At 43.7% G+C, this 23,878-nt stretch overlaps 2 protein-coding genes and 1 long non-coding RNA gene across 6 annotated transcripts in view; 2 read left to right on the top strand and 1 right to left on the bottom strand.

Moving 5' to 3' along the window:
- The first annotated feature begins 466 nt into the window (after positions 1-466).
- VDAC2 (voltage dependent anion channel 2) lies at positions 467-14,191 on the top strand. The gene is made up of 10 exons (XM_081268682.1): positions 467-626; positions 824-878; positions 1,921-1,989; positions 3,161-3,210; positions 6,617-6,769; positions 6,866-6,918; positions 7,359-7,586; positions 9,177-9,327; positions 12,103-12,160; positions 13,810-14,191. The coding sequence occupies exons 2-10, from the start codon at positions 848-850 to the stop codon at positions 13,899-13,901; spliced, it is 885 nt and encodes a 294-aa protein (XP_081124808.1). The 5' UTR covers positions 467-626; positions 824-847; the 3' UTR covers positions 13,902-14,191.
- Positions 13,993-19,818, bottom strand: COMTD1 (catechol-O-methyltransferase domain containing 1). 4 transcript variants are annotated; one of them, XM_081268685.1, is made up of 8 exons: positions 18,984-19,811; positions 18,677-18,804; positions 18,355-18,460; positions 18,147-18,265; positions 18,015-18,069; positions 17,614-17,747; positions 16,786-16,888; positions 13,993-15,918 (listed from the first exon to the last, which is right to left on the bottom strand). In XM_081268685.1, the coding sequence occupies exons 1-7, from the start codon at positions 19,075-19,077 to the stop codon at positions 16,817-16,819; spliced, it is 708 nt and encodes a 235-aa protein (XP_081124811.1). In that variant the 5' UTR covers positions 19,078-19,811; the 3' UTR covers positions 13,993-15,918; positions 16,786-16,816. The 4 variants fall into 4 exon arrangements, with proteins under 4 accessions (XP_081124811.1, XP_081124812.1, XP_081124810.1 ...); XM_081268686.1 differs by having other exon boundaries at positions 13,993-16,888; positions 17,614-17,805; positions 18,984-19,818; XM_081268684.1 differs by having other exon boundaries at positions 13,993-16,888.
- A 1,145-nt stretch (positions 19,819-20,963) lies between these two features.
- LOC308634686 overlaps positions 20,964-23,878 on the top strand; it is a 168,851-nt gene continuing 165,936 nt past the window's right edge. The window contains exons 1-2 of the long non-coding RNA XR_014019062.1: positions 20,964-21,216; positions 22,001-22,154. This is a non-coding gene — a long non-coding RNA (uncharacterized lncRNA). The remainder of the gene's footprint in view (positions 21,217-22,000; positions 22,155-23,878) is intronic.

Below are 23,878 nucleotides of genomic sequence, written 5' to 3' on the forward strand. Positions count from 1 at the left end.
GCTGGGGCTGGCGCCCCAGTGTCCCGCTCACTCCGCTCTCGTACTAAAAAGATTGGTGGTAACGCCCTGCCGATTCCTTCCAGGAGCCCCCTTCGTGGGACTGCTCCTGTGGAGGACCAGTACCAGCCCTGGGAGGGCGTTGGACGCATGTACGTGACCCCGCGGTGCGCCGACGACCCGCCCCGCCGGTGACGTGCTCGAGTGGGGCCTCCGCCCCATCCCCCGCCAGCGCGTTCCCCGCTGCCCTGCCTCCGCCGTTCCCCGCCCCTTGGGCTCTGGGGTTGCCCTGGTCGCTGCCTGACACAAGGCCCGGCAGCTTCCGCTCTCCCGGCCCCTGCCAACGGACGGAGGCAGCCCATCTTGGAGGCAGGGGTGCCCGTGGTCCACGTGGCCGCTCCAGAGCAGGTTGGAATGGGCAGAGGGTGGCGCTGCGGAGACAGGCGCTGCGGACAGCCCGCGGGGCAGCGGCGGGGTCCTGGCTGGGGGAGGACTGGGTTACGGCGGGCGGAACGGTGTCTCCTTCACTTCGCCCTCCAGCAGCAGCAGCTGCAGCCTGATCCTAGCGAGCGGAGTGGCCTGTGCTGCGAGCCGAGCGGCGGCGGCGGCGCCCCTCAGGAGACCACCAGGTACCGCCGCTCCCGCCTCACGCCAGCCTTGAGGCCTAGACGGTCAAGCAGGGCCCTGAGCCGGACTTAGGGTCGGCCCTGGCTCCCTAAGATGGCCGCGCTGCCCCGCGGCCTCTCGTCCCTCTCACTGAGACCCCCTTTGAGCTCTTTGGCCCGCCTCTGATCCCTGCTGACCGCACTTCTTGCCCCTTCCGCAGATCACCTCTTCCCGCGGCCTCACCATGGCGACCTACGGACAGAGCTGCGTGCGGCGTAAGTGGAGCAGGGACCTCTGTGGGATGGGGCGGGGGTGTCCCGGAGTCGAAACTTGTGGTCAGAAAGTCGCATCTTGTTCTCTATTCTACCCTCACCTCTCCAAGAATTTGGATAGCCGGTCCCTTTCAGTGGCCACTGGGTCGTCTGACCACTTCCTCTGCGGAGAATGGGCTGGGCTGCTGGATCTCGAATAGTGGGTCCGGGGCGTTAGTCTGGCTGCGTTCAACTTCAGTTATTGGACATGCCTTCGGCAAATTCGAAAGCAAAAAGTTATTTATTGTTGTATTCCATCTTAGATTAGATCAGTCACTTTTCCAGAGGAAATAGTTATCTGCCTTGTAAGAGCGCAAGGTCATTACATGTGCTCCTAAGGGCGTGGACGTGCCTTGTAGAATGAATGAGCTGGTATAAGAGCTCGGATTGCTTGCCCTTAAGCTTCACTGCATTGGCGGAAGACTTGACAGTCATGTTAATATGTTTTGAGTGCCATTTGATATTTTGGTGATGTAGATATTGGAGTAGCAGTATTTTTTCTAAGGCCCCATAGTTAAGTTCCCAGAGTGTTAAGTTGCTTTTATTTCCACTTCCAAGTGTTGGTTTTGACCTTAGGGAGGTTACCAAAGGGAAGAGGGCCTAGTGTTAAGTTTTGATTTTATGTAATTTACTTAAATCAGCCCATCCCAGTGAATTTTCGCAGGTGTGTGTGTGTGTGTATGTGTACACACACTTGATTCGTTGGCCTCATGACATGAGGCTATAAACAGTGTAAATTTAAGAATAAAAGATGTATTTTTCTGTTGGACTTGGTATACCAAGTTTGTATAACCACATGGTTATCCATTTTAGAAATAGGGTTTTGTTAATCCTATTTCCTTTATGGATCATCAGAGCATAGTTTTATTGTAGTCACTCGTGGTACAAAACAATTTCAACAAATTGAACTGCTTGAATTTAAAGATCAGCATCAGGTCATAGTCTACTTTTTGGTCAGAGGTAAGAGAAGAGGAACATTTAACACTGGAATGTTTCTTCTTACCAGCAATGTGTATTCCTCCATCCTATGCTGACCTTGGCAAAGCTGCTAGAGATATCTTCAACAAAGGATTTGGTAAGAACTATTTTTTTCTTTAATTTCAGATCAAAAGTGAAAACGTGTGCTTAGTTTCCTTAGAGAAGTTAAATTAATAATTTCTTTCAAACAGTAAATATCTTACTGCATTAGTTATTCTATTAGTTATGTTTTATATTAAACTTCTGTTGAAATAGATGTTAGAGCCAGGCACATGCCTATAATATCAGCTACTCTGGAGACTGAGGCAAAAGGATGACGTTTTGAGGCAGTATGGGCAGCTTAGCAAGATCCTATTTCAAAATCAGATAAAAGGGACTAGGGATGTAGATCAATGCTCTGGGATCTGAGTTCAATGTCTAGTACTGCCTTTAAAAAGAAAGAAAAAGTAGCTTGTGAAAAAAAAAGTAGCTTGTGCTTCATTCCCCCCCCTCCCCCCAGCTTAGGCCTTTGATGACTATAGAGTTGTGATATGTTGCTTTTTCACTTTTGTGGTTATGTTTTGAAACATACTTTTCAAAGGGTTCTGAGATTTTTTCAAGTGAATTTGAATTTTCTTGAAGATTTTGTCCCACATACTCCTTTCTCTTTAGATTATTAGAGATACTCTTTCAAGGTAAATGTCCTGAATGTCTGTGTAATGATATACTATAAGCTATTCTGTGATATAAGTTGAACTGATTTTCTAATCTCAAATTTAGGTTTAAATGGTTTTGAAACTTTTTTGGGATTGGCAGACCACATAAAAGCAGTACATCAGGCAAAGCAACATAAAGATGTTCTGTCCTTTACCAAGTTAGTTTATGTAGAAGTAATTTTTAAATTTTTGTTTAAATATTGTATATTGATACATTAAAAAAAATTTTTTTAGTTGTTGATAGACATTTATTTTTATGTAGTGTTGAGGATTGAACCCAGTACCTCTACCACTGAGCCACAACCCTAGCCCCTATTAATATATTTTTATTCCCCCGCCCCATATGTGAAACTTTTTTTTTTTTTTAAGTGTTGTCATGGGGCTGGGGTTATAGCTCAGTGGTAGAGAGCTTGCCTAGCAGGTGTGAGGCCCTGCGTTCCATCCTTAGCACCACATAAAGATAAATAAAATAAAGGTATTGTATCCATTAAAAAAAAAAGTGTTGTTAACATAAGGTGTGCATCTTTTATACAGAAGAATCATTTGGTATCTTTTGCTTTCTGCTTTTTGAAGGCTTTGGGTTGGTGAAACTGGATGTGAAAACAAAGTCATGCAGTGGCGTGGTGAGTGTGAGCTATGTAATAAGTTCTTACAAACCTTTGTAATTTTTCAAGCCATAAAATAGTGAAAGATATCTACCTGTTTTATGGAAGAAGCAGAAGTTAATTTTATTTTAAGCAATTTGCATATGACTTGATTTATTTTGGTTTCTGATTTTCATGTTGTTTTTTGGCATCTGATTATGTATGCACAAGGAACTGGGGAAAGACTGGTCATATGGGACTGTTTACTCAGGTAGATTATACAAGCTTGAAGGCAGGAAACCTGTTAGACTTTTTTGTAACCTTTTCTCTTAATGCCTATCAGAATTTTTGGTATAAAAATACTCAATGACTTTTGAGTACACTGACTATATATATATGATCATATTCTAGTATTCCTGCATGAACACTTCCACATGTATTGTATTTTGTGAACTTATTGAGTTCTGATTTGAGTATCTTTTTCTTTTATTGTGGTACTGGCAATCAAACCCAGCACCTTGCTAGTATTAGGCAAATGCTCTATCACTGAACTACAGTCCTAGCCCTGATTTGATTTTTTTTTTTTTTTTTTTTTTTTTTGGTGGTGCTGGGGATTGAACCCAGGGCCTTGTGCATGCGAGGCAAGCATCTACTGACTGAACTATATAACCCCAGCCCTGATTTGAATATTTTTAAAAGAGATTAATATTTTGGTATTTGAATGGTGATCCTTCCTAATAAACTTATGCAAAAGGGTAAATTTTAATTTTGTGTAATTTTTTTTCTTACTCTACAAATGATTGTTTGGAAATTGTTTTGGAGGTAAATGTAATGTATACATGTTAGAATATTTAGGTCATTTTGATAAATATGTATATTTATATATATATATTATAAGAGGTATTTATTAAAGATAATCTTGCGGGTTTTTTTTTTTTTATGCCCAGACTTGTTGATTTTCTGGGGTTTGTTATAGCTGTCATTTGGTTTCTTTGATCTTCAAGGAAGCCTGGGTATTTAATTGGGTGTCTTACTTGGTTTGGTCAAGTTAGCAGGTTACAGAGCAGTGATTTGGTGGTTTCGATTTTGTTGTTTACTACTGGGGTACACACTACAGCCTGGTGTTTTGTTTTGCTTTGTTTTTGGTGGCTGTGTGTTCCCATTCATAAACTATTGAGGCCCTTTAAAAACACTTGCTGTATATTTGTTGAAACACAAAAGACCAGCTTAATGAAGTAGAAATTCAGTCCTTGTGTTTTAAAAGCTCATTTTCTGTTCAGAGAGCTAAGCTATAACCAGGGAATAATCAGAGAATCATATCAAGTAGTCAGATTAACCAAGATCTTTGGAAAGGACTTACTGTGAATAGGGTTAGGAAGTAGGTTTAAGATCACGAAAGATGTATAGGGACTGAATTAAAGTGTGATTTTATTTACACTTAATGTGTATAATTTAACAATCTTGGTAGTGTATGCTGTAATATGTACCTTGCCCGAATCGGTTCCAGTAAGGCCTGCTTTCTCATTTCAGCAGTAGAGGTGTTCAGGCCATTCCAAAATGTAGAAGCAAAAATGTGTAAGGATGGAGTGAAGGGTATAAGCTCCACTATTGGTGTCATCTGGCTCAGTTCTTTTCCCATGAGGTGATGTTGATATTATGTCTTGAGGATTCCTTAGCATGTTTATAGGCTGGCGCTTCATCTTTGCACTGATGTATGGCAGTGGGTGGGGCCTTGAGTCATTAATCATTGTCCTTCAGATTTAAAAATTGCTATTCATAACCACTCCCCATTCAAACTATTGGATGAATATGCTTTACATACATTGTTTTAATAATGTTTTCCTTTTGTGTAGAGTATGTAAAAATGTGTAAAGCCTTCAGTATCAGTTCAGTTTAATCCTCCAGAGGTAGACTTTATTATTTATGTTTGAGGAAGCAGACCCAAAAAAGTAAACTGGGGGCTGGGGAGGTGGCTCAAGCGGTAGCCCGCTTGCCTGGCATGTGTGTGGCCGGGGTTCGATCCTCAGCACCACATACAAACAAAGATGTTGTGTCCGTCAAAAACTAAAAAATAAATATTTTTTTAAAAAAATTCTCTCTCTCTCAAAAAAAAAAAAATTCAAAAAACCCCAAAAAACCCAAAAAAGTAAACTGTTTCTCAAGAGTTATTTATTTAATTAATAACATCCAGAACTGGATACCAGGACTCCTAACTTTATATCAAATATTTTTTCCTAATAAGCTAGTGCATTTTAGTATGAGATTGAGTACCAAGCTTTGATTTGAAATTCCTGTTAATGGAACCATCTAATTTCAGGAGATTGTATATAAGACCTAGGTATTTGGGTCTGTTTAACTGCAGAGCAATAGTTACATAAATGTTCTGTTTTCTAAGTGAAGGATGACTGGTATTCCCCCATTGATATTGTAGATATTTCTTAAATTGCTGCTGTCACCATTTCTAATCAGTTTATTATTATTATTTCAGATCAGGCTTCTTTAAACTTGGTTTTCTAGTGACCAGAGTGTAGAGCCATTATTAGTAGGTAAAACTGTGAATCAAACTCTCACAGGGCATTTTAATATTTTATCTTGGAAGATTTCATTTGCTTGCTTTTATACTGGACTCTTTTATTAGATACTTCGATCATCTGTAGCAGATTTTAAGTTTCAGATAGGTCCTTTATATCATCCTATTGTTTTCATTTGGTGGGCACTTAGGGATTGGCAAATTACCTATGTTTGCTACAAACACTAGATTAAATGCACTTCAAATTGACCCCTGTTAGATAATTTCTTTGGTATCTATTATACATAATATAGTATGTATTATGTATAATATAAGCCAGCTGTAGAGTAAATCTGTAAACCACTGCTCCCCACCCCCTTTTTAATGAGAATGTGTAAAGTGGTTGGCAAGGAATGAAACCTGGTGAAGACTCTTAGAAAGAATGATCATCAAAGAATTTTTAAAAATATCTTGTTTATGACATGGACTTTGCTGTGGAGTGCTTTTACCTTTCAGAATTTTCAGGAAACATTTCATAATAAATAGAATCTCAGTTGTTATAAACTCTGATTTCAGTGATGAGCCCTACTGACAGTGTTTTATTCAGTAGCAGGTAGATTGTAGACAATGCCAAAACAGATATTTTTTCCCCCATCAATTTTTGAATCTCAAAATTGCAGTGGCTGAAGTTTTTTTAAAAGGTGAACATTTTGTTGTTCCCATGACAATTAGCCACAGGTTAACTTGTGATTAGTTTCGAATATAAGCTGTAATTAGATTAAGGTGGCAATCAGTTACTTAAAGGCTAATTTGTCACTTTTAGTGGATGCTTAGGGAGTAGCATGATGTAAAGAGTCATAAGTGTTGTCTAAGGTTGGTAGTGAATTCTTCCAGGCTTGTGAGAAGGATTCATAAAGTTATTTATTGTCTTGTTAGGAATTCTCAACATCTGGTTCATCTAATACTGACACTGGTAAAGTTACTGGGACCTTAGAGACCAAATATAAATGGTGTGAGTATGGTCTGACTTTCACAGAAAAATGGAACACCGATAACACTCTGGGAACAGAAATCGCAATTGAAGACCAGGTAACATGTTGGAAATGTGCTTTAGTATTAATTTTTGTTTTTGTATCACAAAAAAATAAATAAAGCTGAATGTAAGTTCTGTTTCTTCCAAAATAGATATGTCAAGGTTTAAAGCTGACATTTGATACTACCTTCTCACCAAACACAGGGTAAGCATGGACATTTTTATATGCATTAAATTTAAAAAGCATTATTCTTGTCAGTTTAGGAAAGTTGTGCATTTGTTGACATTTAGCTAAACTGTCTGGCAATGGCTAACCTCTGTTTCTGTTTTTGGAATATTGTGGTTGTTATCATTGGCTTACTTTCATTTGCCTCTTCATTGTGGCATGAACTTGGATAATTCACTTGTTTCTAAGAGGCTTTCATGATTGTCAGTTCTGCAAAGCAGTCTTCTTTGGTGGGAGTCCAGCTACTCCATGTGCCCTTGTATTTAGTTCATTGAACTGTTTTTAACCCTGCGATTGTATTGTTACTTCCTTCCCAGTCATACTGCATTTTAACTCTATTTTGTGCTCTCTCCGCAGAAGTTGTATGTAAATTTTTGTTATCGGCATCAGTTTTAAGTCAGTTTTTCCCTCTTTTCCAGAAAGAAAAGTGGTAAAATCAAGTCCTCTTACAAGAGGGAGTGTATAAACCTTGGTTGTGATGTTGACTTTGATTTTGCTGGACCTGCAGTCCATGGTTCAGCTGTCTTTGGTTATGAGGGCTGGCTTGCTGGGTACCAGATGACCTTTGACAGTGCCAAATCAAAGCTGACAAGGAATAACTTTGCAGTGGGTTACAGGACTGGGGACTTTCAGCTACACACTAATGTGTAAGTACTTCTTTTGTAGGATATTATGATTTAGATCCGCACAGGATGGTATTTGATGTCATTTCTAGTCATCTTTATTAATCTAGTTTCAACCTAAAGATGTTTCTTTTATTTTCTTTTTTCTTTCTTTCTTTTTTTTTTTTTTTTTTTTTGTACTGAGCCACATCCCCAGCCTTTTTTTGTATTTTATTTAGAGACAAGGTCTCACTGAATTACTTAGGGCCTCACTAAGTTGATGAGGCTGGCTTTGAACTCAAAAACCTGCCTCAGCTTGCCAGGCCACTGGGATTACAGGTATGTGCCACTGTGCCTGGCAAGGGTTTTTCTTAACAAAATTGTCCTGTCTATTTCTAGGGTGACTGCCAGAAGCACAGAGTAAAAAATGTGCCTTGGATGTTGAGAGAATAAATGTTCATTTCACAAGAAGTTTGATGTGCTATCCATCTATATATCAATATTTTTTGGTACTGGGGATTAAACCCAGGGGTGCTTTGTTATATCCTCCCCCAACCCCCTTAAAAAATTTTTTTGGGGGGATAGGTTATTGCTAAATTGCTGAGGCTGACCTTGAATTTGTGATCTTTCTTTCTTTTTTTTTTTTTTTTAAAGAGAGAGTGAGAGGAGAGAGAGAGTGAGAGAGAGAAAATTTTTAATATTTATTTTTTAGTTCTCGGCAGACACAACATCTTTGTTGGTATGTGGTGCTGAGGATCGAACCCGGGCCGCACGCATGCCAGGCGAGCGCGCTACCGCTTGAGCCACATCCCCAGCCCAATTTGTGATCTTTCTACCTCAGCCTCCCAAGTTCTGGGATTATAGACGTGAGCCACCACAGTGGAGTGATATGTTTATATTTTGAGAAGAATCATCAGACATTGGTAGACTGTTGCAATGCATTCATTTGATAGAATCACAAATGATGTGGAGAGTACTGATTTGTTAAGATTGCCTAAAATGTATGGATAGATATGTGGAAAGATATATCTATGGATAGATATATGGGAAGAACTTAACTTTTTTTCCATTATAGAAACAGTTTATTGGTAAACAACAAAAGCATAAAGAAGAAAATTTTTCTATAATGTTACAAGCTAGATATAAAATGTTTATTAATGTTTTGGTATTTCGCCTTTTTATATGTTTATATATATATAAATAAATAAAATATATTCATAAGGCTGTTCCCCTTATTTAGTACATTTAGATAGTTTTCCCCTAACTATGCATTTGAAAGCATGATTGTTCATGATGGTGTGATAATTCCACTGGGTAAATGAACCATGATTTATTGTACCCATTGCTGAACTGGAGATATGGGTTAGGAAAAGATTTTCTATTTACTTTTCTATCTATTTACTTTTCTTTCTTTCTATCTATCTATCTATCTATCTATCTATCTATCTATCTATCTATCTATCTATTTGCGGTTCTGGGACCTTGTACTTGCTAGGCAATTGCTCCACCACTGAGCTGTATCACTAATCCTAGTAATGGTTTTTGTTTAAATGTAGTCCTACAATATCAGTCTGTGCCTTAGAAATGATTACATTGTCTGTTATTACAGATTTACTAATTTAAGATATCTTATAGCAATGATGGGACAGAATTTGGAGGATCCATCTATCAGAAAGTATGTGAAGATCTTGACACTTCTGTAAACCTTGCTTGGACATCAGGTACCAACAGCACTCGTTTTGGCATTGCAGCTAAATATCAGTTGGATCCCACTGCTTCCATTTCTGTGAGTACTTCTGTGGTCTTAATGGGGTTTTGGGTTGTAGGAATCAGTCTTTGAGTATATTGAATTGTGTTGAAAATTTGAATTACAATGCAAACAATCCCCAGTTTACATATTGATTAGGATTAGAATTTGGAATGCTGATCTTTCTATGGTGACAGTGTTAGGAGGTTTGATTTCTAAACCAAGCCACACAAGTTTGTTTAACCTCAAAAGCTGCTGAATTCATGTTAATAATAACCCTGAGCCCCAGGCTTGTCTAAGCCTAATGGTAACCAGTATTTTGGGCCATGAGTAGTTCTTATTTGTGTTGGGGAATAATAGTACTTTTTGGTTTTGGCAGTATTAGGAATTGAACTTAGGGGTGCTTTTCACAAAGATATACTCCAACCCTTTTATATTTTAAGACAAGGGTTCCCTAAGTTACTGAGGCTAGTCTCAAACTTGCAATCCTCCTGTTTTAGCTTCCCGAGTTGCTAAAATTACAGGAGTGCAACCCTGTGCCCAGCTGGAATAATAGCATTATTTCTTCAACTTTATCTTTTTATGGTTTATGAAGTATCTTCAGATTAGATCTGAAAGGTCATTGGTACACATACTGTTTTGCAGGTTAAGAAACCGAAGCTTGACAGGGGAAAGGACATAAAGCTATTGTTGTGGGGGAGGTGGAGTGGAAAAGGGAGAGGAGCCAGGACTTGGACCCACATGACTTTTAATTTCAGTCCTGTCTAGTGTGTGCAGCGTATCTTGCTTTGCTCAAGACCTTTCCCTAAAAGTCCTGCATCTTGAGAACTTCCTTACTCTTGCCAAGCGGGATGGCTGATCCCTATCCCTGTCCTTTTCTGCTGTTTATTGCCTTCAGTCCACAGTGGTTTAAGGTAGGAGAAAGTGCACTGTGAGAGGGTAGAGGGGTTGGCTTCAATTTCAGGCAGGTTAGCAGCTGTTCCTGTGTGTCAAGTTGCTTATAGGTCAGGAACTGCCTGTACTGTGTGTACTGGGAATGAAAGAAAGTTAAGCCATCCACGAAAGTTATATCTGTTATGTAAAGTGCTCTTCATTCCTAAGGACAGTATGTTTTAATAATTTAGGTAGTTAAGTTTTAGCTCCATTCTTGTTTTATCTTAGTCCAGTTGTGATCAGAGAGAATGAGAAGCACCCAGAATGTTTTTCCCATTGGTAAAACTGTGATTCAGATATTTTTCCCTTTCTTTCCCCTCCCTCTCTCCCTCCCTCCATGCCTTTCTTCCTACCTTCCTTCTTTTTTAAAGTTGTTTATGGTTATACATAGTAGTTGGGCTTATGACAAACTCAGACCTGCATGGAAATCAATTGCAGTTCATGATTGCCCCCTTTTCTTCCCCCTTCACTGTTTCTAATTGCCCCATAGCAATAAAAACTTCGTAGTGCACTATTCTCTGAGAGTTGCATTACTGTTCTCTTCAATTGTATGACTGTGGCACCGTCATAGATTGAATGCCAGCCAACAGAAGCTCCTAGTGGTTCATGGTATAAAATGGGAAGAAAGCTGGGACATGTGTGTCATTGAGTAACTGCTGGGAATTAGTTTGGAAACATCTAGCATTTTACACTTAAGTAGAGCTGCTGTCACTCCAATCCAGAAGCACCTAGAAAGCATTGCTTAACCCTCTTGTCACAGTTGGGTGGTTGATTCCTACTTTTAAATAATAGGAACTTATATCAACAGTCTGAGACTGTTGGGTAAAAGCAAGTCATTAGTGAGGGTATGTCTTCCTTAGACAAATAACTCACGTGGTCAGTAGTGGCCCTTGAAGAGTTGGTGGTTATAGTGTTGTGATTATAAGTGCTATGGGTGACTTTTACTTGTATACTTAAATCATTTCATTCTGGGATTGTGTGTTGTTTCAATGTTACACATTGTAAGCATATAGTCAGCAAATTATTCCAAATCTGTTTTGCTCACAGGTTGTTTAATCACCTTTATAATACCATATTCAGAATACTGAAGAGCACAGTTACCTGGCTAGGCCCAGCTTAGGACCTGGAGATCAAGGCAGGGTGCTTCCATTTTAGCCATAGGCCTCTGGGTATGGCTTGATACTGTTAATGGAAATAGAGAATAGAGCTGGAAGGAGCTTCTCTTTACCTTATCTTGCTCTCCAGCGTTCCTGCCAGTCCTTGAAAGTCTGGGACTAAATCCTAGAATGTTAAGATTCTTCAAAGAAGGCAGGGCCCTGAATTGATAAAAGATGCCTTTTGGAACCTCCTCTCAGGCACAAGACTAGTTAACACAGCTAGAACCCAGTGGTTTAAAGAAAAGTGTGAGAATGTGAAGTAATAGGCTATTATTTGGTCTGATTCAGTGGAGGAAGGATTTCTATTTGAAGGTTTTAGGAAGAGTCCTGAAAGTAGTGATGTGTGTGTGTAAGTCACAGAATTAAACTTTACACCCTACATGCCAGAACTGGTGTGTGTCACCTCTAGTGAGCCTGGTGGGCTTCATTGGCCACATGGTTTATGTGATAGTAGTTAGGTTCTTACACTGTATGGACAATTCGTGGTCTGTGGACACATCCTATTAGATGTCAAGATGTTGGGCCCAACTCACAATTTGATTTTGAGTCGAATGCACAAGAATTAAGTGAATCTGGGTTTTATTTGGCTTAGTACACAATGTTAAATTTTCTCACATGAATTAACAAGTTGAACTCTTCATACCTACATGATAGGGAAACATACAGGAGCTTTGTCTTTGCATGTAAAGTTTTTTCTTATAGTTATTTTTGAATTTTATTTTAGGCAAAGGTCAACAACTCTAGTTTAATTGGAGTGGGCTACACTCAGACTCTGAGGCCTGGTAAGTATTGTTGATAAAGTAGGATTGTTTCATCAGTATTTTATTTTTTTATAGTTATTTTTGGTATAGGGGGTTTTTGGTATAGTTATTTTTGTCAGGTGCTTTACCACTGAGCTACATCCTCAGCACCCCCCATCCTCCCCACCTACCTTTTTTTCTGAAAAAAGTCTTGTTAAGTTACTGAGGGTCTTACTAAATTGCTAAAACTGGCCTTAAACCTCATGACTCTTTGCCTTCATCTCCTGAGTTGCTGAAATTACAGCTGTGTGCCACCACACTCAGCTTGATAGTATTTTTTTTTAAATATATATTTTTTAGATGTGTGGACCTTTATTTTATTCATTTATTTGTATGTGGTGCTGAGAATCTAACTTAGTGCCTCACACATGCTAGGCAATCACTCTACTACTGAGCCACAGCGTCAGCCCCGAGCCTGATAGTATTTTAAAAGTTAATTTTCATTTCTAATTTGCAGATCTTTAAAGCCTATAGAAGATTGATTATTCCTTTCTTTTGCTCCTTAGAATAACATTCTCCTGCTTTAAACCACAATACTTTTGTCACATTTAAGACAGCAGTGACTCCTTATTATTTAATATCCATTCCCTGTTCAGTTTCATCACGTATCTGAGATGTCTTACATTTATTTTTATTTTGTCAAAGTTCAATCATTGTTTTGGCTCTGTCTCTGTAGACTCTTTTACGTAGGATTTTGTACCTTGCTGTTTTTTATAGCAGGACTTCTCCAACTTGAGCATGCACTTAATTGACCTGGGAAGGCTTCTTTAAATGCAGAGTCTGAGATGGGGAGTTCTATATTTTCAGCCTGCTCCTCAGATTCCCTTAGTCCTAGAAAATTTCACTATCAAGGATCTAAAGCTTTTATCCCCCTCCCAATAAGGATTTTCTCCCCAAATTTATTTTGACTAGTTTAAAAAAAAGTCAGAAGAATGATACAATGAATGCCCATCTACCTTTTCTTTGCATTCACTAGTTACTGCCATATACCACTTTCATGGTACATGTAACCCCCCCTCCCCCTTTTTGGCACATGCTTTTTTTTTTTTTTTTTTTTTTTTTAAAGAGAGAGAAGAGAGAGAATTTTAATATTTATTTTTTAGTTTTTGGCGAGCGTGCTATCGCTTGAGCCACATCCCCAGCCCTGGCACATGCTTTTAAATAGTGTTTTGCAGACGTGTAGATTCACAACCCTAACATGTATAGCCTAAGAGTAAGATATTTTTCTTCATAACTATAATACTATCATCATATCTAAGATTATAATTTACCTAAGATGTAAACGATGTTCAGGCTCCCCACTTGTCCCCAAAAGTCTATTGTTTTTCCTTTCTAGGGTCCAATTATGATTTGGTCTCCCCAGTATATTTTGGTCCAGATAGTATAAGCATTATTGTATTTTCTAGAACACTTTTGAACTAATGTTCTGTAATTTGCTAACCTTATCTCGTGAAGGTAAGATGCATTATAGTAACCTAACCCAGCTCTCACAGTACCTGGATACTTCCAGGCGCCCTCTGATGGCTGGTACTAGTAGTTCAACTGCAGGCTGAGGAAGTTACAGCCAGGCTTTGTGTGGTTATTAAAGTGAACTGTTGCAGGCCCCTCATAGTGGTTTGCTTTGTTTACAGGTGTGAAGCTTACACTGTCGGCTCTGGTAGATGGGAAGAGCATTAATGCTGGAGGCCACAAACTTGGGCTTGCCCTGGAATTGGAGGCTTAATCCAGCTAAAAGAAACCTCTGGGAATGGATATCAGATTTGGCCTTAATATATTTCCATTGTGACCAGCAGGCATTTTTCCCCCCAAGAAGGTGATCAAAACAAGGATGATCTGAACAAGAGCTGTATTTTAAATATTTAGACAGTTACTTGTTAGCTGGTTTTTAGTTGAATTGGTTATCTAGTTACCAATGCTGCAGTCATGCAGTCACCTATACATTATTTAAATGTATTTAACTGTTAAATGCGCTACCCACCAATAATGAAATAGACCTTTATGAAAACTGTGCAATTGTGTGCATGTTTGTTTTTATGTTCCCTTTAACATTGAATATTGCCATAGAATAAGATGGATCAGTGGATGTTTTAAGATGAGGGTAAAGATTTTTTTGTTAAATTCAACCATCATTAGAATTACTTTTGGTATCCCAGAACATTACAAATTATGAATAAAACAAGTATACATAATTAATGGCTCCAAGTATTTGCAGTTAAAAATTTGCCAGCTAGGGTCAAATCTCCCTCATATTTAGCTGATTCTTTATTTTTCTGATGAGCATTTTGCTCTTAACTCTGTGCCACAAGTCCTGTATCTCTAGAATTCCAAGAGATTTTTGAGACTACAATAAAATAAGAGGATATACACAGTTATACTCTTCAGTTTCTAAGTTTGTACAGAATTACACTGATTCATTGTTAACCTCAGGAATGGTGGGAGAAAGTGATGAGCTTAGGACAATGTAGGGATCGTGTTGGAAGATTATATATGCACACCAGTGCCCCTGTGAGCTATTGTTTGGGCTTGTCCCGGAATTGGAAGCTTAATTCACCTGAAAGAAACCCCTGGGAATCAGAAGATTTGACCTCAGTATATTTCCGTTGTGACCTGCAGGCTTTTTCCCCCACAAGAAGGTGATCAAGGATGATCTAAACAAGAATTGTATTTAAAATCTTCAGACAGTTACTTGTTAGTTGGTTTCTAGTGAAACTGGTTATCTGGTGACCAGTGCTGTACCCCTAAATCAGTGGGATGGGAGGTAAAGTGTAGACAGCATTGATAACCATAGGGTCTGAGAAAGGAAATATGGGTCCTAGTGGGAAGTCATCACATCACTCTTTTCCACCCAGGCCGACATTGACTGGAAAGCTGTGTTAACCTGTGAGATCAACGGCAATCCTCTTGGCCTTCATCTGGGCATGAATGATTGATGTTAATGGGTGATTCTGGTTGGAAAAGTCTAAAGAACAAGTTTTATGATAGGAGGTGCTAGTTTGAAGGATAAAGCCAAAGAGAAGGGGAAATTTGTTGAACACATCTGAAGTATAAAACCTAAAGCTCAGTTTGCAGCTTGAGAGAACAGATTAACACAATGGAGTACTTTGGGACTCATCATTCAAGAAATGATGACGTGCTAAAAACTTCCAGGTTGGACAGAATCTGATGAGAATAGAATTCAAGCAAGCTCTCCATACAGAGACTAAGAGAGTCAAGACGCTTTTTTTGGTCTGTTATGGTTTAGATATGAGGTGTCCCCCAAAAGCTCGTAAGTGAGACAATGCAGGAAAGTTTAGAGGTGAAATGATTGGGTTATGAAAGGTTTAACCAATTTTGTGAATCCCATGCTAGGCATTGACTAGTAACTTGATAGCCAGTAGGGTATAGCTGGAGAAGGTGGGGCATGCCTTTGGGGCTTATATTTTGTTGTGGTGAGGAGTGCTGTCTCTGCTTCCTAGTGTGATGTTCCCAGATGTTTTCCTACACACTTCGGCCATGATGTTTTGTCTCACTTCAGACCCCAAAGAATGGAGTCAGCCATCTATGATTTAAGACCTCTGAAACTGTGAACCTCCAAATAAACTTTTTCTCTTTTAATTGTTCTTGTCAGGTCTTTTGGTCACAACAGTGAAAAAGCTGATAAAATAGGTTGCACTTGTTTTTCCTAAGGAATTCACCGGAGTGGCCCATGTAAATAGGGATGGATTCTCCAAAAGGCTGTCTCCCCAGACACATGCTGCCTCCTATGGGCATGGGAGCAGGTTGGAGGTTGCAATTTGAGTTAGACCTATCGCTAGATGAAAATGAAAAGGTATCCCTACATGCTAGGTATGAAAACAACACTTGTACTTGGGGTGCAAGCTAGACCTGCAGGGAGGAAATCTGGTCTTCTAAATGACCTTTTGCTCCTCAGCTAATCATTGTGCTTTCTGCTGCAGTTGAAGTTCATCTGGTTCAGTAATCTGGACTGTAGTGCACACAGGTTTGAGTTACTCAGTCACCTGTGTGCATCTTAATAATAATCCTTTTATGAGTTAGAGAGAATAGGGTAGTTGTAATATCTAGGACCCTGAGGATTGTGGAGAATGCCAGGTAAATCCTTGGATGCAGTTACAGGTTCATGCAGTTCCTATAACTTCTTCTAGTAGTCTTCAGGTGCAATTCCGCCACCCGGTCTTAACACGTGGCAGCAAAGCCTATTGTAAGTGCCCTTTTGCCTGAGGCCTTGAAGTTATTGGAAAGAACCTGACTTTCATTTGTGTCTTAGAGACAAGATCTTCCTGTGGGTTGGGGATATTTGAATGAAGCAAAGAATCTGGCTTGAAGATCCCTAAAGCCTAACTAACTGCCTTTTCCTCTCCTTTAAACCAGCATGCTGGAAAACCTAAAGTCCTCTTTGTCTAGGAAATGTGTTTAAAATTGTCATACTGAAGGTCTGCTACCGTCAGGCTTGTTGCTTCACATCTTGGATAGCAGTCCCCTCATCTTCAGGACGTAAGGGCAACATTAGGGTATATATTCAAGCCAAACTTGAGGTTCTCAGAGGTAAGGCAGGGGAGCTGATATTTCTCTGAAAAAGTGGACAGAACTAGCATAACTTATAGAAATACCTGTGGCAGTGCTGGTCCCCTGCAAGTCCTTTCACACTGACAGATCCCAGATGAGGTCTCCCCACCAGTCCCAGCTGCACTGTGCCAGGAATTTCACCTGTCCCTGATGGAGACATAGAAATGGGACCAAGAGGGGATGCACTTTGAATCCAGCCCTCAGACCCTGTTAGGGGGAGGCAAGCTTAAGTTGTTGGGACCTCTGGCCACTACATGTAGCCAATTAAAACTATACTGCAAGAAGTGAAGGCCTGAGACATCAAGGACCCCTTTCATGGAAGAGGCTACTTGTGCTGAAACTCTTCCCCACCCCCATTCAGTGCCAGATAGGGAGGAAACTCAGGAGGATTTAATTCCCAGCCCCACTTTATTACAGGATTTAAAACTGAAGTCTGGTTCCAGGTTCCCTCTCTGAGCTCACAGGCTAAAGGCCAGGCTTAGATCTTGAAGGCCAAGGTGAGGCCGTCGCCTAAGGGCAGAAGGCTGATGTAAACCCTGGCATCCCGCCGGATGCGCTCATTTAGGTTTCGCACACTCTCAGCAGCGGTGTCCCCTTGTTGAGGCTGTAGTACCTCTCCGTTCCAAAGTACCTGTGGAGGGGCGGAGCCAACCAGGCCGTGGAGGCGGGACTTCAGAGGTGCTGATTAGGGGGCAGGGCAAGAGCTGGAGACTCAGAACTCCTGTAGGGGAAAGCCTACAGACCGGCTGAGGGGAGAGGGGAGAGGGGAGGAACCTGCAGTGTACTTTGAAGGTGCTTTGGGCACAGGCAGGAGCCATGGGAAGTGGCAGCCTGGAGAGGGGATTTGCTTTTCACCCGGGTCTAGCCCTTACTCTAGGGATGGCGAGCATGCCTCCGGGGCGCAGCAGCTGCAGACATCGCTCATAGTAGGCTGTGCAGTTCTCTTTGTCCGCGTCCACCACGGCCACGTCGAAGGTGCTCGCCTCTCCTGCCGCCAGGAGCTCGTCTTGCAGGAAAGAGGGGCAGATGGCACCTGATTCTCAGGTCCAGGTGGCCGGAAGTCCCTGCCCAAACCAGGCCAGGTGTTGTGATAGGCTGGGCCCGGCCACGCAGGGACACCGACCCTGTTCACCGCATGTGGCAAAATACCATGAGGCCTGGCGAAGGGAGGGGATGTCAGTGCCCTCAGCCCGCTGGGCAGGCCTGGCCACTAGCTTTCACTCGGTGGCTCCATTTCCTAAATGGAAAGGCCTTTTCCTGCTCCGGGACTCACCCAAGGTCTCCAGGGCTGGCTTCAGCCGAAGGTCGATTTTGTGATCCATCTCAGCCTGCGGAAGAGGCGAGGTCAGAGCCAGCATGCTCCCTTGCCCGGAACTGACCGGCTTCAGGTGTATGGGACACTCACCTTCCTCCACAGGGGCCGCCCCAGCTCCGGGGGCCCTGCGTCCACCTCGCAGGTCACCACACGCCCGGCGGGGGGCAGCGCCAGGGCCAGTGCCAGAGCAGAGTAGCCAGTGAAAGTGCCTGGGGATGTGGACATGAACAAGCTCAGCCCAGGGTGGGGGACAGCCCAGTGACGTCGGCCCCCAGTGATCTGGGCCTGGCACCCCTACCCAGGTCCAGCGCCTTCTTGGCCTTGATGAGTCGTGCCAGGTTGGCCAGAAGCTGCGCCTGTTCACAGGTCATCATGTAATCTCCATGCGGCTGCTCCAGAGTCAGCTGTGTTTGGGGAAAGAGTGACACCATGCCTGCCAGTCACCTGCCCTCGCCTCAGTTCCCCGGGCCGCGGGCGCAGCAGTGGGCGTGGGCCAGAGGGAAGGGGTGGAGTGTACCCGGAAGCCCAGAGAGAGCCACCGCCCAGCCCAAGGTCACAGAGCCACGTGGGACCCACCAAGCCCGGGATGGATGCCCTTTCTCCTCCCCGTCGCTACTGACCAGCCGCAGGCTCCGTAGTGCTGGGTGCTCCCGTATTGAGCGGCTCAGCAGATACTGCCACAGGGGACTGTCTTCTGGGGGAAGCAGGTGCCGCTGTCGCCGGAATCGCCACGAGGGCCACCGTCTCCCTGCCAGAGAGAGGGAGGATCAGGGCTTGGGGCTCTGGGACACCAGTGGGCAACCTGAGCCGCGGCCTTCTGCGCGGAATCGCGGGCTTTGCTCCTCGCTTTCGCTCCGGGTGCGTCGGTCCGCCCGCCTGCCCGCCCGCTGGGCTCTGCAGGGGCTGCAGCAGCCCGACCCAGCTCACCCAGGAAGAGGCCAGTGGCGAAAGCGGCGCCCAGCGCGGCCGAGCCCAGGGCCAGCGTGGCGGGCAAAGAGAGCCGGGGTACTGGCTGGGTCATGGCGCGGGTGGGAGACAGCGGCAGATCACGTGCGCTGGAGCCACCAAGGCCAGACTCTGACGCGGGGGCCGACTGGGCTCCACCTTGTCCCTGCCTGGTCCGCGGAGCGTGGCCTCTGGCACCACCTGGCGGCTACATAGCTTAACTACAAGCTCCGCTCAAGACGGGCAGGCACCATCTGGTGGCCTCATGTGGGACTGCGCCGGGGCCGAGAGTAGGACTCGCATCTAGGGTCTGAAGTACCAGATTTGGGGGTCCAGACGCCTTGCTTCCGGAGCACAGATCTAACGTCTAATGCCCCTACTCGTTCAGCTTTTTTCCTCGCCATCGCTTCTGTCGAGGCAGCAGGGCATATGTCGGTGTGTGTGTGTGTGTGTGTGTGTGTGTAGTGCAACTGTAACTAAAGTGTAACAAATACAAGTGATACAAATAAAGAAGCCCTAGAAAGAAACTGGAACTCCTGGTGGAGGTGTCGAAAGGAAGAAGTTAAAGGAAAGAAGGATCTGGTTAGGAAATACGGTGGGGTGGCGTTGGGGGTGGGTGGCTAATGGAGTGCTGAGACAATACCCTTAGTGGTTGGAATCCTGTCCTTGGGTGCCACACATGAGTGTGTGAACTTTGGCCTGTTAATCTCTGAGTCTGTTTCTGTAAAATGACAAACCACAATCTTACTGTAAAAGTCACCAGATTCCAAAGCTTGACACACAGTACGTGCTCAATAAATAGCAGCTGCTGTTATGATCACTGGAGTAAAGATATTTTGGGGAGACAGTGACTGAATGGTAAGTGAGGTCCCTTGCTGGATTGTTCTGCTGGAACGATATTCACTGACCATTGATTGATGGATTGAAAACCTACTATAGGCCAAACTCTGGGGAAGGTGAAAGGCACAGTACTGGCTTGTATTTTTCTTTCTTTCTTTTTTCTTTTTCTTTCTTTCTTTTTCTTTTTCTTTCTTTTTTTTTTTTTTTTTTTTTTTTTTTGGTGTCTGGGATTGAACTCAGAGGCGCTGGACCAGTGAGCCCCATCCCTAGTCCTATTTTGTATTTTATTAGAGACAGGGTCTTACTGACTCGCTTAGAGCCTCACCATAGCTGAGGCTGGCTTCGAACTTGCAATCCTCTGTCTGACCTTCCCGAATGCTGAGATTACTGGTGTGAGCCACTGCGCCTGGGCTGTATTTTTCTTTTTGAGTGCTGGAGAATGAATCCAGTGCTCTCCTCTCACACATTAGGCAAGTGCTCTGTTTAGAGCCACAACCAGGTAGGGATGGCGCCTGGCATTTTGCCAGAAGGAGTGGTTGAGAAGTAATGCCAGCGTATTCAGTTGTATATATAAACCTCTGCTGACCGGCAGTGGGGGGGCTCCTGCTACCTCCAGTGCCCACTACTTTTGAGTTCTAGTGGAGTTCCCGTGGAGTTCCCGTTGGTTCTCGTGGGTTTTCGGAGGAGTTCTGGAGTGTTCCCGTGGGGTTCTGGCAATAAAGTAGTTCCTGTTTGAACCTACAAGTGCCTCCTGGCTGCTGGGTTATTTTGTGCCCAGCCAGACTGCGGCAGTGCTCTACCAGTGAACTAAATGCCCAGCATTTTTTTTAGCCTTTCTCTTTTTTTCTGGAGACAGTTGCTTAGTTGCATCACGGGCCTCAAACTTGGTGATCCTCCTGCCGCAGCCTCCCCAGTAGCTGGGGTCGGCAAGCATGCACCACCACGCATGGTTTATATTCTTAGTGACGCTGGTGTTGAGACAACAAGACTGGCAGAACGGGGGCTGGGGATGTGGCTCAAGCGGTAGCGCGCTGGCCTGGCATGCGTGTGGCCCAGGTTCGATCCTCAGCACCACATACCAACAAAGATGTTGTGTCTGCGGAGAACTAAAAAAAAAAAAAAAAAAAAAAAAAGACTGGCAGAACGCTTCACTATTGCCTTCTGTAAAGTGGACTTATTAATAGTCCCCACCTCTCGGGAGTTCAATCAATGAGAAAACCCAACTGAAGGACTTACACAGGCCCTGGCACTTAGCTTTAGATGTTTTATTTAAAAGCGTCGAAGCCCCAAGGGAAGAGGGCCGTCCTGGAGCTGCTCTGCAGAAGTCCCTGGGGTAATTGTTTTTGGAGCCCACTGAAGAACACCACCTGACCAGGTATTGAGTTCCACCGGGGGCTAACGGATGGGTTGGGTGGTGGGGTCCGTGAGAGTGCAGCTTGGCTGGGGCGGAAGGTCAGAAACTTGCATACCAGTTTGATCCGAATCTGATCCTGGGCCTAGCAGAGACTGGGCTCACCCGCTGAAGGTTTGGGGTGGAGCCCTGGAAGCCGAGAGCCTGGCGTCCAATGAGAAACAGGGTGGGGCTGACTCTGACCAATCAACAGCTGCCCCCAGTCTCGGCTGCGGGCCAGGGGAGGAGCTTGTTCTCCCCAGGGGCTGGTGGGCTTGCAGCAGCCCCAGACGCCTTCCCCAGCACCTCCAGCCACCAGCCTCCAGGCCTGTGGATCAGCTCCAGAAATAAACTCCTTGTTTTCTGCTTATTGGCTCTGGTTGACCCTGCCAATTAAAAAAAATAAATTATTATTATTATTATTATTATTATTATTATTATTATTATTTTGGTACAGGAATTGAACCCAGAGTCCCTTTACTACTGAGCTCATCCCCCAGGACATTTTTTTTTATTGGTTGTTCAAAACATTACAAAGCTCTTGACATATCATATTTCATACATTAGATTCAAATGGGTTATGAACTCCCATTTTTACCCCAAATACAGATTGCAGAATCACATGGGTTACACATCCACATTTTTACATAATGCCATATTAGTGACTGTAGTATTCTGCTACCTTTCCTATCCTCTACTATCCCCCCTCCCCTTCCCTCCCAACTTCCAGGACATTTTTATTTTTATATATTTATTTTTTTTTATACAGGGTCTCTCTAAATTGCCGAGGGACTCACTAAATTGCCTAGTCTGGCCTCCAATTACGAGTCTCCTGCCTCAGCCTCCAGAGTCGCTGAGATTACAAGTGTGTGCCACCACGCCCAGCTGGTTCCTTTGATCTTACTTCGAATCCCATTACCCAGGTGAGGACTGCAGCTTCCGTTCACTGTTTGCCTCAGGCCTGAGAACAGGGAAGGCGCTAAATAGATGCTCTCTGAATAGCAACCTGATGGTGCTCCCTGCTCCTTGTTGCCAGAGCTGACAGCAGTTAAAATAGCAGTAGGGACTCTTTGCTGAGCGCCTGCTGGATACCGGGCACAATTCACCCTCATCTTGTGGGGCAGGGATATCATTCCAGAGAAGGAATGGAGACTTAAAGCTCAGCCCCTCTGTAAGTCATGCCCAGATTCTCTCTTGCTTTCTAAACTCGGGCCCAATGTATGTCCAGCTCCTCTGGCCCTGGGACCCAGTGGGAATAGGCTTCTCTGGCACCTCTGGGGCTCTTCCACCTGGCGAGCTGGCACGGGGCCTGGGCTCAGCTGGGGCCCTCTCTGGGGGTCTGGGTGGCTTGCAGGCTCCCAGCTCACACCAGAACCTTCCTCCCGGAGCCTGGCTTCAGGCCGGAGCTGTGGAGGTGGGGGGAGCAGGAGGGGAGGGGAGGCATGTCACCATATATCCCCGTCAGATTAAAAAACTAATTTGAAAAGATTAATGTATTCCATTCTTGTTACGCTGGCTCTGATACCTCTGGGCCTGCGGCCGCTCTGCCTCCTGATTATTGAATTTTTATGGCCTGGTAATTAATTGCAGATTCCCTGTTTTGTTCTATTTCTTTTTCTCTGACATTTTAATTTCAACAAAAAGCAGTGGTCTCCATGCAGGTTCTCTCTGGAGATCCTAATGGTCTATAAAACAGAATGACTTATAGACGTGGCACCCACTTCAGTTGGCGAGCGATTGTTTGAAACCTTGCTGATCACGCAAAATTTAATTTTTCCACCTCCCTCCCCCCTTTACTCCTCATTTCTTGTCTTTTCCGTTGCTGCGCCAGCCTCTCAGCTCACTATGAAGTCAAAGTGACGCCTCTGGATCTGTTACAGGGCCTTTTCCTAGGAGGCTGGGGCAGAGGATAAAGTGGGGTTTGACGCTTCCCCCCGCAGGGAGTGGTCCTGGTGGTGTGGAGGGGAGGTGGGCTTTCCCATAGGGCCATGTGGAGAGGGAGCAGCCTTGCCACATCTCTCACTTGCACTTTTGGCTAAAGGCTGCTGCCTCATGAGGTACCTAGGAACTGGCAGGCTCCCCAGGGCAGAGAAAATGGGTTTTGATACATGCCCATATGCCCCCACCAGACAGTGGAGAAGACCTAGGAGACTGGTGCAGATAGATTCAGAGAGATATTCAGATATTCTTAGCCAAACTAGGTCAAAGGGAACAGCTAGCTGTCCACAAAGACAGGTCTGAAGGAGACCCCTGTATTTCTAGCCTTATGCCCCCAAGTTCTTCCACCTTGCTAACATCAGGCTGGGTCCCCTGCTTTAGGGCCTTGCAGGACTGGGCAGGGCAGGGACAGAAGGGAAAGGTTACAGAATCAAATTGGGCCTCCAGGATTGGAACTCGGATGTCCCCAAAGCCAGGCAGGTGAGGCAAGCGAGGGCTGGGTTTGGGGCTGTGGGGACTGCTGCTCTGGAGCTCGGGTATCATCAGAAGCTGCTACAGCCACTTAACTTCTCCCCCTGGCCGTCAAGTGGGAAGATGGGCCAGGTGTGGCCAGAGCTTCTGGTTCTTCAAGAGGGGTTAGAAGTCTGGTGTTTGGTGTAAAACCTCACACTTTTCAAACGTTGGGAGACTTTCAGATTTTTTAAAACAC

The sequence above is a fragment of the Spermophilus citellus genome, assembly GCF_964194105.1.
Source record: "Spermophilus citellus genome assembly, chromosome: 15".
Classification (NCBI taxonomy): domain Eukaryota; kingdom Metazoa; phylum Chordata; class Mammalia; order Rodentia; family Sciuridae; genus Spermophilus; species Spermophilus citellus.